General features: G+C 49.0%; 1 protein-coding gene across 1 annotated transcript in view; it reads right to left on the bottom strand.

The window, feature by feature from the left end:
• KATNAL2 (katanin catalytic subunit A1 like 2) overlaps positions 1-14286 on the bottom strand; it is a 75102-nt gene extending 60816 nt beyond the window's left edge. The window contains exon 1 of the mRNA XM_077463027.1: positions 14122-14286. Within this exon, the coding sequence (XP_077319153.1) occupies positions 14122-14172 (51 nt within the window). The 5' untranslated portion in view covers positions 14173-14286. The remainder of the gene's footprint in view (positions 1-14121) is intronic.
• Between the last annotated feature and the right edge of the window lie 248 nt (positions 14287-14534).

Genomic DNA, 14534 nt, shown 5'->3' with positions numbered 1-14534 from the left:
TGGGGAACTGTGTCAAATGCTTTTGCAAAATCCAGATACACCACGTCTACGGGCCTTCCTTTATCTAGATGGCAACTCACCTCCTCATAGAAGGTTAATAGATAGATATTTTGGCAAGAAAGATTCTTCATTAATCCATGCTGATTACTGCTAATGATACCATTCTCATTATTAAAATCTTGTATATAGTCCCTTATCGTCCCCTCTAAGAGCTTGTATACTATTGATGTTAGGCTAACTGGTCTGTAATTCCCAGGGATGTATTTTGGGCCATTTTTAAATATTGGTGCTACATTGCCTTTTCTCCGATCAGCTGGTACCATTCCAGTCAGTAAAAATTAGGAACAATGGTCTGGCAATTACTTGACTGAGTTCCCCAAGTACCCTCAGGTGCAAGCCATCCGATCCCGGTGATTTATTAATGTTAAGTTTCCCAAGTCTAATTCTAATTCTGTCCTCTGTTAGCCATGAGGGTGCTTCCTGTGATGTGTCATGAGGATAAACACTGCAGTTTTGGTTACTGAAGTCCCCCAATTCCCTCGTGAAGACTGAGGAGAAGAATAAATTCAATACCTTCGCCATCTCTCCATCCTTTATAATCAGATGTCCTTCCTCATTCTTTATGGGGCCAATATGGTCTGTCCTCCCTTTTTTTACTGTTTGCAAAAGTAACCACTTCAGTACCAGGCACTTTCACCCCCCTCCTTCCCAGACTAATTTTCAACTTTAAGCGCTGTCAAACTTAATGAGAATTGTGTGGTCATGTAACACTACCCAAATGACATTTTTATCATTTTCTTCACACAAATAGAGCTTTTTGGTGGTATGTAATCACCGCTGGGGTTTTTATTTTTTATGCTGCAAATTAAAAAAAAAAAGGCAACATTTTTTAAAAAAAGTTAATTTTTCTTAGTTTGTTATACAATTTCTCTTGATAAATTTTGACCAAAAATGATGCTGCAGACAGATGTATTATGGGGACACTGACCTGTGTATGGGGACAGGGTATCGGTGGTGCTTGGTGTACGGTTTTGTGGGGTGATCTGTAACAGCTCCCTGTGTAAAATTATCCTCAAACAGAAAGCTGTCACAGATTTGAATTATGATTATTTCTAGTTGGTGCGTCTACCATCTGACCCATGAAATTGTACTGCAAGACATTTAGGAACTGGCGAGCCTTAGCCCTTGTACACACGGTTGGAAATTCCGACGGAAAATGTGCGATTGGACCGCGTTGTCGGATAATCCGACTGTGTGTGGGCTCCATCTGACTTTTTCGTTGGAATGTCCAACCAACAAAGTTTGAGAGCTGGATATAAAATTTTCCGACTTTGTCCGATCGTTTGTAGAGAATTCCGATCGGACAAAGTGCCACGTCATCACGTTCCGAACGATCGGATTTTCCGACAACTTTGTCCGACCGTGTGTATGCAATACCAGTTTCGGACAAAATCGGTCGGAAAAAATCTGACGGATTTTGTGGTCGGAATTTCCAACCGTGTATACAAGGGCTATGACGAATGCATGGTTCCCTCCGCCCAGTCTATGTCTGGAGAATTAAAATCCCCCATTATGACGACACTTCCCATCCTTGCTGCTAATCTAAATTGTAATAGGATATCTGTCTCCCCTTCCTCCCTATGGTTAGGGGGCCTATAGCATACTCCCAGTATTATTTTCCCCTTAGCTTCATCCCTTTGGAGCTCTACCCATAAGGATTCCACCTCCTCCCTAGCTCCTTAAGTAATGTCATATCTCACAGTCACTTGTACATTATTCTTGATATATAGGCATACCCCTCCCCCCTTTTACCCTCTCTATCCCTGCGATAAAGGGAATACCCTTGAATGGTTGCCAGCCAAGTCCTGCTCATACAAGAGTATCTCTATTTCACCCATTTTGTCCGCCAGGCTCCTGGCATTGGTGAACATTATTTTAATTATTCTACACGATTTATATAGCGCCAACAGTTTACACAGCCCTTTACAATGTATGGGGGGGACAACACAACTACTGTAGAGTTCAATACAAAAGGTACAGGAGGGCCCTACTCATAGAGCTTACATTCTAAGGGAGGGGGTGGTACAAAAGGTAATAGCTACAGAGAATGATTTGATGGGGGTGGCTCAGGGACAGTTGTTAGGTGGGTGTAGGATAGGTTTCCTAAAGGTGGACAGGTTAGGGGCTGATCGGATATACTGGGACAGGGAGTTCCAGAGGATGGGAGAGGCTCTGGAGAAGTCTTGAAGGCGAGCATGGGAGGAGGTAACAAGGGAGCTAGGGGGCAGGAGGTCCTGGGAGGAATTTTCCAAGTAGTCGCATACTATCCTCTTATTGGGTGTTCCGAGATTGCAACTAGGACTTTACTATACTTACCTTGGGTTTATGTGCTTTAGTCAACCACCCACTAATGTCCCCAATACTACCCTCTGGAATATATTCTGCGCTGGCTATCTCTACCTCTGGACCCCCCCCCCCCCCCCCCCCCCCCCCGTCGCCTAGTTTAAAAACCCCTCCCAGTAGATCTGCACCCTCCTCATTTAGGTGCAGTCCATCCCTTCTATAGTACTGGTGACCGACTAATACTAATACGTCGGCCCAGTCCTCCAGGAACCTAAACCCCTCCTTACTACACCAGCTCCTCAGCCACTTGTTTACTTCCCTAATCTCCCTCTGCCTTTCTGGTGTGGCTCGAGGTACCGGTAGTATTCCTGAGAATACTACCTCCGAGGTCTTTTTCCCCAATTTAGCTCCCAAGTCACTAAAATTGTTCATTAGGACACTCCATCTGCCTCTGACTTTGTTATTGGTGCCAACGTGCACCATGACAGCCGGGTCTTCCCCAGCCCCTCCCAGTAATCTGTCCACCAGATCAGTGATGTCCGGTAGACAGCATACAGTTCACCGCTTCAGGTCTTTGTCACAGATTGCCCTCTCTGTCTCCCCCCCCCCACTCTTACTAGAGGAGTTCTTCCCCCGGCAGTTAGGAGAGTCCCTCAGCTCCAGCAGTGTTGGTCCCTGATTGGTTTCACCAATGTCACTCAATGGAGCGTACTTAGTGGGATGCTCCAGCCCTGGATCGGCCTCCCTGACACTTCCCCCACTATCCTTCCTGACTGTCACCCATCTACTCTTTTCTGGTGCCTGCACCTCTTTGTTTCCACCTACCTCTGTGCTGGCCCCTGCCGGGTACGTTCCTGGCTCTCCTTTAGTATGGAGGGTCTTCTCAGTGCTGACAGTTGCTTCCCTAGATTCAGAAACTGGGCTTCCAGATGCTGAATGTGCTTACGTTCTGCCCAACAGAATTCACCCTCGATCGCATGATCAAGGAACGCATACGTGCCGCAAGATGTACACCGAGTCTCATTTCCATGCCCGTCAGGCATTGTACCTACTAATTTAATGAGGATTGGGGATTATACCCTGTCCAAATTACCCAACAACTAGCTTCCAGACACTAATACTCAATACACTACACAGGTACTCAACAAGACAATACACAGGTACTTTCAGACCCGCGTGCACTCGCAAACCCACATGAAAACACAGACAGACAGACCCACGTGCACTCGCGGAACCCACTTGCACTCGCGGAACCCACGTGCACACATGCACTCGTAGATCAACATGCACTCGCAGACCTACGTGCACTCACACTACCCAGGTACTCCCAATACTCAGGTACTATTTTTAGTCATGTGAGACTAAGGAAATGTGTCCCTCTGCCAGAAGCAGACTGATGACATCATCTCGGCCTAAGCAAAGTCACTGGACAGGAGCACAAAAACTACTGATAAGGATTGAGCTTTTTTCCCCTATAAATATAGAGTTGCTGTATGCTGTGACATACAGTAGATGAGTCTATGAACATGATGGTGCACATAACACACAGGTGCTGTATTGAGTTGTTATGAAACATCACAATATTTTTTACTTTATTAAAAGTTAACAAAAAAACTCCCTTCAAATCTATGCACAGAAGCCTATTGCAGCATGCTGCCCGGCATTGTAATGCATTGTTCCCCTGATGAAGTCATGACCTGTGACGTAATGCATAGGGAAGTTACTGGATTAAGGAACAACCGGAAGTGATGCATAGAGACGTTTGCAACACCGCACATTGTTTGATCTGCCTGTTGTTTTCAGCATTGTTGTAAGTAGCCATTTTTTAAACATAAATAAACCTATTTGTGACATATTACGCTATGGGATCTTCCTGTTTATTCCCCGCTTTCATTTGTCGTGGATGAACGGGCGAACTAATCAACTGGGATCCATTATTGCAATACAGCACTCTTAAGAACATCATCCCTGGTCACCACACTCAGGAGGACTCATCATTAGAAATATCTGAGAGGGATTTCTTACCCATTTAGAGGTAAGCGCATAGAGAGCACTGAGTGGAGTACACAAAGAGTACACAGTGGATGTCACCTGAAGAGTTTGTCTGTCACGTTGCTGCACATCAGCACTTTTTGCACTAATTTGCACGTTTACTGTTTATGGATGGACTTTTATGGGTATCACTACTCAATATAAATAGGACTGTATTGGTACACCTACACACTTAAAGGCGTACACAAAGGATCATTTTATACTCAGAACTTTATGATAATCTTGCACCATTTTGCACTATTTAGTGTTCATTCAATTATTATTTAATGTTTAGCATCTGATGATGATTTTCATGATTTTGCACTATATTAACTGTTTGTTTTTGAAAATAGTTTATTTGCGTAGTTTGCACAGTAGCAGTTTGCACAGCAGCTAAATTATTGTATTCACAGCAAATGATTTATTAGCGTAATTTGCACAGTAGCAGTTTTGCACAGCAGCTAAACAATTGCCATGCACAGCAGCAATTTGCATTAGGATTCACCAATAGTATTGATATAATTATTGATTTATTGCACGTTATGAAGTAGAATACATATCAAACAAGGATTTTCCATCTTTGTAGTAATATTTGGTATATAGTTTGCTGGGGACCACTGGGGATGGTCTGAGGTGGGAAGGAGCACGCACTGGGGATGGTCTGAGGTGGGAAGGAGCACGCACTGGGGATGGTCTGAGGTGGGAAGGAGCACGCACTGGGGATGGTCTGAGGTGGGAAGGAGCACGCACTGGGGATGGTCTGAGGTGGGAAGGAGCACGCACTGGGGATGGTCTGAGGTGGGAAGGAGCACGCACTGGGGATGGTCTGAGGTGGGAAGGAGCACGCACTGGGGATGGTCTGAGGTGGGAAGGAGCACGCACTGGGGATGGTCTGAGGTGGGAAGGAGCACGCACTGGGGATGGTCTGAGGTGGGAAGGAGCACGCACTGGGGATGGTCTGAGGTGGGAAGGAGCACGCACTGGGGATGGTCTGAGGTGGGAAGGAGCACGCACTGGGGATGGTCTGAGGTGGGAAGGAGCACGCACTGGGGATGGTCTGAGGTGGGAAGGAGCACGCACTGGGGATGGTCTGAGGTGGGAAGGAGCACGCACTGGGGATGGTCTGAGGTGGGAAGGAGCACGCACTGGGGATGGTCTGAGGAGGGAAGGAGCACGCACTGGGGATGGTCTGAGGAGGGAAGGAGCATGCACTGGGGATGGTCTGAGGTGGGAAGGTGCACGCACTGGGGATGGTCTGAGGTGGGAAGGAGCACGCACTGGGGAAGGTGCACGTACTGGGGATGATCTGAGGTGGGAAGGTGCACGCACTGGGGATGATCTGAGGTGGGAAGGTGCACGCACTGGGGATGATCTGAGGTGGGAAGGTGCACGCACTGGGGACGATCTGAGGTGGGAAGGTGCACGCACTGGGGACGATCTGAGGTGGGAAGGTGCACGCACTGGGGACGATCTGAGGTGGGAAGGTGCACGCACTGGGGACGGTCTGAGGTGGGAAGGTGCACGCACTGGGGACGGTCTGAGGTGGGAAGGTGCACGCACTGGGGACGGTCTGAGGTAGGAAGGTGCACGCACTGGGGACGGTCTGAGGTGGGAAGGTGCACGCACTGGGGACGGTCTGAGGTGGGAAGGTGCACGCACTGGGGACGGTCTGAGGTGGGAAGGTGCACGCACTGGGGACGGTCTGAGGTGGGAAGGAGCACGCACTGGGGACGGTCTGAGGTGGGAAGGAGCACGCACTGGGGACGGTCTGAGGTGGGAAGGAGCACGCACTGGGGATGGTCTGAGGTGGGAAGGAGCACGCACTGGGGATGGTCTGAGGTGGGAAGGAGCACGCACTGGGGATGGTCTGAGGTGGGAAGGAGCATGCACTGGGGATGGTCTGAGGTGGGAAGGAGCACGCACTGGGGATGGTCTGAGGAGGGAAGGAGCACGCACTGGGGATGGTCTGAGGAGGGAAGGAGCACGCACTGGGGATGGTCTGAGGTGGGAAGGTGCACGCACTGGGGATGGTCTGAGGTGGGAAGGAGCACGCACTGGGGAAGGTGCACGTACTGGGGATGATCTGAGGTGGGAAGGTGCACGCACTGGGGATGATCTGAGGTGGGAAGGTGCACGCACTGGGGATGGTCTGAGGTGGGAAGGAGCACGCACTGGGGAAGGTGCACGTACTGGGGATGATCTGAGGTGGGAAGGTGCACGCACTGGGGATGATCTGAGGTGGGAAGGTGCACGCACTGGGGACGGTCTGAGGTGGGAAGGTGCACGCACTGGGGACGGTCTGAGGTGGGAAGGTGCACGCACTGGGGACGGTCTGAGGTGGGAAGGTGCACGCACTGGGGACGGTCTGAGGTGGGAAGGTGCACGCACTGGGGACGGTCTGAGGTGGGAAGGTGCACGCACTGGGGACGGTCTGAGGTGGGAAGGTGCACGCACTGGGGACGGTCTGAGGTGGGAAGGTGCACGCACTGGGGACGGTCTGAGGTGGGAAGGTGCACGCACTGGGGACGGTCTGAGGTGGGAAGGTGCACGCACTGGGGACGGTCTGAGGTGGGAAGGTGCACGCACTGGGGACGGTCTGAGGTGGGAAGGTGCACGCACTGGGGACGGTCTGAGGTGGGAAGGTGCACGCACTGGGGACGGTCTGAGGTGGGAAGGTGCACGCACTGGGGACGGTCTGAGGTGGGAAGGTGCACGCACTGGGGACGGTCTGAGGTGGGAAGGTGCACGCACTGGGGACGGTCTGAGGTGGGAAGGTGCACGCACTGGGGACGGTCTGAGGTGGGAAGGTGCACGCACTGGGGACGGTCTGAGGTGGGAAGGTGCACGCACTGGGGACGGTCTGAGGTGGGAAGGTGCACGCACTGGGGACGGTCTGAGGTGGGAAGGTGCACGCACTGGGGACGGTCTGAGGTGGGAAGGTGCACGCACTGGGGACGGTCTGAGGTGGGAAGGTGCACGCACTGGGGACGGTCTGAGGTGGGAAGGTGCACGCACTGGGGACGGTCTGAGGTGGGAAGGTGCACGCACTGGGGACGGTCTGAGGTGGGAAGGTGCACGCACTGGGGACGGTCTGAGGTGGGAAGGTGCACGCACTGGGGACGGTCTGAGGTGGGAAGGTGCACGCACTGGGGACGGTCTGAGGTGGGAAGGTGCACGCACTGGGGACGGTCTGAGGTGGGAAGGTGCACGCACTGGGGACGGTCTGAGGTGGGAAGGTGCACGCACTGGGGACGGTCTGAGGTGGGAAGGTGCACGCACTGGGGACGGTCTGAGGTGGGAAGGTGCACGCACTGGGGACGGTCTGAGGTGGGAAGGTGCACGCACTGGGGACGGTCTGAGGTGGGAAGGTGCACGCACTGGGGACGGTCTGAGGTGGGAAGGTGCACGCACTGGGGACGGTCTGAGGTGGGAAGGTGCACGCACTGGGGACGGTCTGAGGTGGGAAGGTGCACGCACTGGGGACGGTCTGAGGTGGGAAGGTGCACGCACTGGGGACGGTCTGAGGTGGGAAGGTGCACGCACTGGGGACGGTCTGAGGTGGGAAGGTGCACGCACTGGGGACGGTCTGAGGTGGGAAGGTGCACGCACTGGGGACGGTCTGAGGTGGGAAGGTGCACGCACTGGGGACGGTCTGAGGTGGGAAGGTGCACGCACTGGGGACGGTCTGAGGTGGGAAGGTGCACGCACTGGGGACGGTCTGAGGTGGGAAGGTGCACGCACTGGGGACGGTCTGAGGTGGGAAGGTGCACGCACTGGGGACGGTCTGAGGTGGGAAGGTGCACGCACTGGGGACGGTCTGAGGTGGGAAGGTGCACGCACTGGGGACGGTCTGAGGTGGGAAGGTGCACGCACTGGGGACGGTCTGAGGTGGGAAGGTGCACGCACTGGGGACGGTCTGAGGTGGGAAGGTGCACGCACTGGGGACGGTCTGAGGTGGGAAGGTGCACGCACTGGGGACGGTCTGAGGTGGGAAGGTGCACGCACTGGGGACGGTCTGAGGTGGGAAGGAGCACGCACTGGGGACGGTCTGAGGTGGGAAGGTGCACGCACTGGGGACGGTCTGAGGTGGGAAGGTGCACGCACTGGGGACGGTCTGAGGTGGGAAGGTGCACGCACTGGGGACGGTCTGAGGTGGGAAGGAGCACGCACTGGGGATGGTCTGAGGTGGGAAGGTGCACGCACTGGGGATGGTCTGAGGTGGGAAGGTGCACGCACTGGGGATGGTCTGAGGTGGGAAGGAGCACGCACTGGGGATGGTCTGAGGTGGGAAGGAGCACGCACTGGGGATGGTCTGAGGTGGGGAGGAGCACGCACAGGGGATGATCCGAGGTGGAAAGAAGAATACATTGGGACTTATCTGAGCTCTGCTTATTATTGGCATGCTGACTGTCTAATGCTGGTAAATTGGCAGTTAATGTGGGAAAGGTTTCTGACCCTCTGATCTACTTTAATAAAACAAATATATTCAGTCTACATTTTCTGCCAGGTCTGCTGTCATGGTGCAAAAGCATTTGCAAATGACAGAGATTACCAAGCCTCAGACACATAATACAAGCTCCCTGTGTAGCCAGGTTACAATGTAACATGAATACAAATACAATGACAACGTTCCTATAAGTAGGAGACAGAACCATGCTTAGTGTTCTGCTGCCCTCTAGTGGTGCCATCAGCTTAGAGTTTCTCATCTGCTACATAGTATCACCTATTATTATTACTAATTATTATTATTGCCACTTATATAGCACCGTCAATTGATGCAGAGCTTTATATGTATATTTTACATTCACATTTACTAAACATTAATTACCGTAAATGGGACAAATGTCTCTCTAATCAGGAAGCTGCACAAATTGTAGCGATTTAATTGCAGATGATTTCCAGAGAGCTTTGTGAACCCTGCCCCTCGTCATCACGTCATCCTCGCTGCTGCTTCGGGCTTCTCACTATCTAGGGAAGATCAGTGATCTCTGCTGGTCTCCCTCCCCTCTCCCTGGCTTGGGGGGGGGGGGGGGTGGTGTACAGGGGTCCATGGAGGTGATTTGGCGGTGGTAAAGCTACAGGAGGATCGCTTCCAGCTGAAAGCCGGCGTTCTGGCAGATAGTGTCCTGCCATCTTATAGTGTCCGGCCCGTACAGAGCAGACGAAGGTTCAGAAAATCTTCGAAGATGAACGGCGCCTGCGCCGTGAGTGGAGGTGGTAGCCCCACCATCCAAGCGGACATAGGGTTGGGAAAATTAGAGGGCCGCTCGCCACGCTTCGGGCTCGGCCTCGCTGCACTCAGCTCTTTTATATTCCTACTCTATGTCCACTTGGATGGTGGGGATAGAACCTGGACTCACAGCGCAGGTGCCGTTCATCTTCGGGTATTTTCGGAATCTGTGTGTGCTGTGTACTGCGCATGCGCAGTACACAGCGGACACTATCCGATGGGGGACTGTATATGATAGGACACCGGCAATCAGATTGACTGCCATAATGTCACACCCCCTCCACCGCTGACGAATGACATAACCTTCTCACCACATGGCAAATGCCCCCTCTGAAGAGCGATCCAACACAGATCACTCTTCAAAGGCAACAGAATGGAAGCGCAGGATAGAGCAGTTTTTAGCAGAAAGTGCAGAAAACTGAAACATCAAAACACAAGTGAAGACGTTTGCTGCTACATTCCATTTTTACATGGAGGGTTTAAAAACACTTCAAGGCATAACTAAAATAAAAACTTTTTTTTTTTTTTTAATTCTTGGATAAAGTAGAGAGGGATTAGACCCCCTGCCAGGTTTATTTTTATTGCTGTCTGTGTCCCCCATTAGGGAGATTCTCTCTATTTGTTCTGTTTACTGTTATTACTGAAAGTGACAGGAAAAAGGGTCCCCAGAGCAGGAATAGAGGGGAAATCTTCCAATGGGGACACTAGTCCAGGGATTCCCTGTTCATAGAGGCCAACAGAGACCGGAACAGCTTTGATATGATATGCTTTTGACATCGCCTCTATGATACAGGAAACACAAAGCCATGAGCTTACATCACCCCCCCCCCGAAGAAAGCAGCGACATTTTTTAAAAATGAAAAGCATCTTGGTGTGACCAAATGCTTTATAGGGTAGAGGACACATCTCTCCATAAAGAGTACCTGTCACTGCCTATTGCTATCACAAGAGGATATTTATATTAAACATAAATAAAAGTGACAAAAAATTAAAGCAACAGTGTAAAAGTAAAAATAAATAAATAATAACACAATTTCTTTTTTTTTTTTTTAACTACTTCCCACTTGTAGGATGTCCATGGACGGGTTGCAGTGGTAACACCCGGATGATAAATAAAAAATATATGCAGCGCTACCTCACTTCCTCAAAAAACTAAAATAGCATGAAAAATGACGATAACCCTGATGCAGAAAAAACTGTGCAAATAAGCAAATATACAACAATATAAAGTGATACGTGCAATATAGAGCAAAATTCAAAATGCAATATAAATAAATAAACACTATAAGGCTTGGTTCACACAGGGGTGACTTGTCCAGGCGACTTAGCCGCCTGACAAGTCGCGCTCCGTTCTGTACTATGGAACCATTCTAATAGGAGCGACTCAAGTCGCTCCGACTTAGAAAAAAGGTTCCTGTACTACTTTTGCGGCGACTTCGGGTGACTTGCATTGACTTCTATACAGAAGTCGTTTTGCAAGTCGCCGCTGATCGTGTGCAGGTCGCGGCGCTGCAAGTCGTGCCGCCCACTGTGTGAACCGAGCCTAATGCAGAATCAAAGTGCAGTATAATCAATACAAATAATCAGTGCAGTACAGTGTCCAAATAGCAGCAATGTTAATAAAAGTGCAAAACGTGCAGATAGTTCATAAATCATACGAACAATCAGTGCAATATGAATTCCAAGATGCTGTGATCATATAATAAATCCATGCAGTGGAAAATAAAACTCCTCCAAACAAGTAGCTCGGAAAAAACTGTGACAATCCACCAATCATTCAGTGCTTAAGCTTGTGCACCACCTATTTCCCCCACCCTCTCACCTCCAGTAAAGACCATAAATGGCCAAATCCAGCGTAATGTGTGTGTCCCACTGGCTGCTTTCTCCTCTCCTCGTAATGTCAGCCCATCAATATATTAGGTCCACCAGATAAGCACCGGATAATAAAGAACAAAGAAAAGGGGGGGCTCCCATGTGTAGAACGTATTAAAAACACTTTATTATAAAAATATCCACACTTACAGTTATGTTAGAACACTTGCCAGATAGTAAACACAGGAACTTCCGGTCTCGGCCGCGACCGGAAGTGACGATCGTGACACCTGGCTCCTCCCTGACGCGTTGCGTCACAGACACGTGACTTTTTCAAAGGGTCGATGATACCCGGATGATACCCGCACCTACAGGCATCATCCCAGTATGGAATATTTCAGCCGGCAATTCTGTTTCTAGCAGAAGTGATCTGAGTGGTTAAAGAACCATTCGATCACTTTTGTGGGTTGTAAAAAGGGGTCCAACCCCCCCTTCCGTCGCTGCCTCTTTCCCAGGTTCTACCGTTTGATCATGGCGCCAGGATCGCTGCACGGAACAGAGAGAGAGGAACTGACGTTGTTCCTCATTCTCTCTTTCTCTGTGCGACTCCGGAAACCGAGAGCCACAAGTATGTCGTCACTTCCGGTTTCCGCCTCTTTGTTTACAAGGCTGTTAGCGGCCAGGAAAGCAGCCAATCAGACCGATCTGTGTCTCATCAACTGTATTGCAACGACCCCCATTTTGTTCTCTAGGGTCTCTGCTAAAAAAAAATATTATATATATATATATATATATATATATATATATATATATATATATATATATATATATATATATATATATATATATATTTATTTATTTATTTTTTAAGCAGAGACCCTAGAGAACAAAATGGGGGTCGTTGCAATTTTTTATGTCACATATATAATATTTGAGGGTTCTAAGTAATTTTCTAGCAAAAAAAAGTAGATTTTTATATATAGGACCAAAGTGTCAGACTTGGCCTGGATAAAAAGTGGTTAAAGCGCCCCTGCCCCCCCATGCTCACATGCAAAGGCAAACATGCGCATTGGTCACGCACGCAAAAAAGCGATCGTCTCATACACGTGAGGTATCGCCATGGACATCAAATTGTGGGCAGTAATTCTAGCACCAGGCTCCCTCTGTAAATCCAAAGTGGTAACCAGTAAGAGCCATTTCACACTGAGGCAGTTTTCAGGTGCACGAGAAATAGCGCCTGTAAAGTGCCTCCCATGCCACCCAAATGTGAAAACCCGAGTGCTTTCATACAGGGCGGTGCGCTCGCGGGACGTTAGAAAAAGTTCTGCAAGCAGCATCTTCGGGGGCGGTTTGTGAACAGCGCTCCCAAAACGCCCCTGCCCACTGAAAAGTGCTTTGGAGGCGCCGCAACACAGGTGTTTTTAACCCCTTCTTTGGGGTTAAAAATCACTCCGCTAGCGGCCGAAAAAGCGCAGCTGAAACAGCGGTAAAGTGGCGCTAAAACGAGCGGCGATTTACCTCTAATGCATGGGCAGCCCCAGTGTCAAAGGGTTTTAAAAATGTCGCCTGTGGATAGCAAAATTGACATCGTCTGTCACTGTTGCACGAGCGCGCGCAGTTTTAAAGCATGTTTGGTATCTATTTACTTGCTGAAACAGCATCTTTTATATTTTTTTTACCAAAGAATCAAGTATCCTATTGTGGTTTTGTGCATTAAAATTCAACAAAGTGTATTTTTTCCCCCCAAAAAAATTAAATAAAATTGCGCAAATACCGTGTGACATTAAAAAAAATATAGCACTTTATGGTAAAAGAAAAAAAAAATTGCAACACCTGCCAATTTATTCTCGAGGGCTTCTGCTATAAATATATAGATTGTAAGCTCTAGCAAGCAGGACCCTCTGATCCCTCTTGTATCAAATTGTAATGTAGCTGTAATGTCTGCCTTCATTTTGTTAAGCGATGCGCAAACTGTTGGCACTATATACTATATATTAAAAAAATAAAAATAAATAATATATATATATATATATATATATATATATATATATATATATATATATATATATATATATATATATATATATATATATAAAATGTTTTTGGGTTCTACGTAAAAAATTTTGCAAAAAATATAGATATATAGATTTTTACACATGAACAAAAAGTGCCAGAAAAAAAAAAAAGCGCGTTGTGGAAGCAGATAACTCACAAAAAAATAATAAATTGAATGCAGCAGAAAAGGGTGCCGCCAAGGACTGGCATCTCTCGGTTTTCGTTTTAACACATTTTTGACTGGAATTTGCAGCAAACGCCATCAAAGCGCAACTTTGCGACAACGTGATGCCCATCGTCGTACAATTAACGCATTACGGCGTGGGTTTGACGTTCGATATGAACTGCATAGTAACGCATGTCGAGAAGCATTTCCATGGAAACCAAATCATCTGATTAAACTTTCTAGAGTGTGGCTGCCCTTCTTTATCAATAACATTTCTTTACCAATGAACATGATCATAAGGGCCCATAGCGCATGCGCAAGCCACAGCCATGGCGACTGCGCATGCGCACCCGAGGCCGCATGCCTGTTGTCAGGGCAACCCACAGACACAGTAACCGTGGTAACCAGGAAGCCATTCATGTCCCCGCTCCCCAGCCGCAGGCCACACACGGAGGTTGGGAACAGAGTCCATGCCACGTCTTACCGCCTCTCTACTTTGGGAAGCGCTCTTAATAGCCTGGTAGGACATCTCCATTCTCCGGCGCCCTCTCTTGCGATGTCTAACGAAGAAATCCCCTTCACCAAGCAGGGCGCGCAGGCCGGAAGCAGCGGTAGCAGCCCTAACCAATAGTAGGAGAGCGCCGACTGACGTTGCCCAATCAGAAAGCAGAGGCCGGGGGCTGAGGAAATAACGCGCTAGTTAGAAAGGAAGAACCATGTGATCGTTATACACATTGACCAGAGCGCCACCTAGTGTTTATATTTCATAATGCAGCTTTTACACTATCACCACATACACCGTTCATGGGGGCTTGTAGTAACCCAGAGCAACCAATTAGAATTCCATCTTATGAGGGTCAACCTAGATTGATTGCTTCTATTTTCTGTTCCCATGTT

The sequence above is a fragment of the Lithobates pipiens genome, unplaced genomic scaffold, assembly GCF_037356315.1.
Source record: "Lithobates pipiens isolate NorthernLeopardFrog02 unplaced genomic scaffold, aLitPip1_a1.2 Scaffold_3, whole genome shotgun sequence".
NCBI classification, from domain to species: domain Eukaryota; kingdom Metazoa; phylum Chordata; class Amphibia; order Anura; family Ranidae; genus Lithobates; species Lithobates pipiens.
This window is presented reverse-complemented; position numbering and strand designations above follow the sequence as displayed.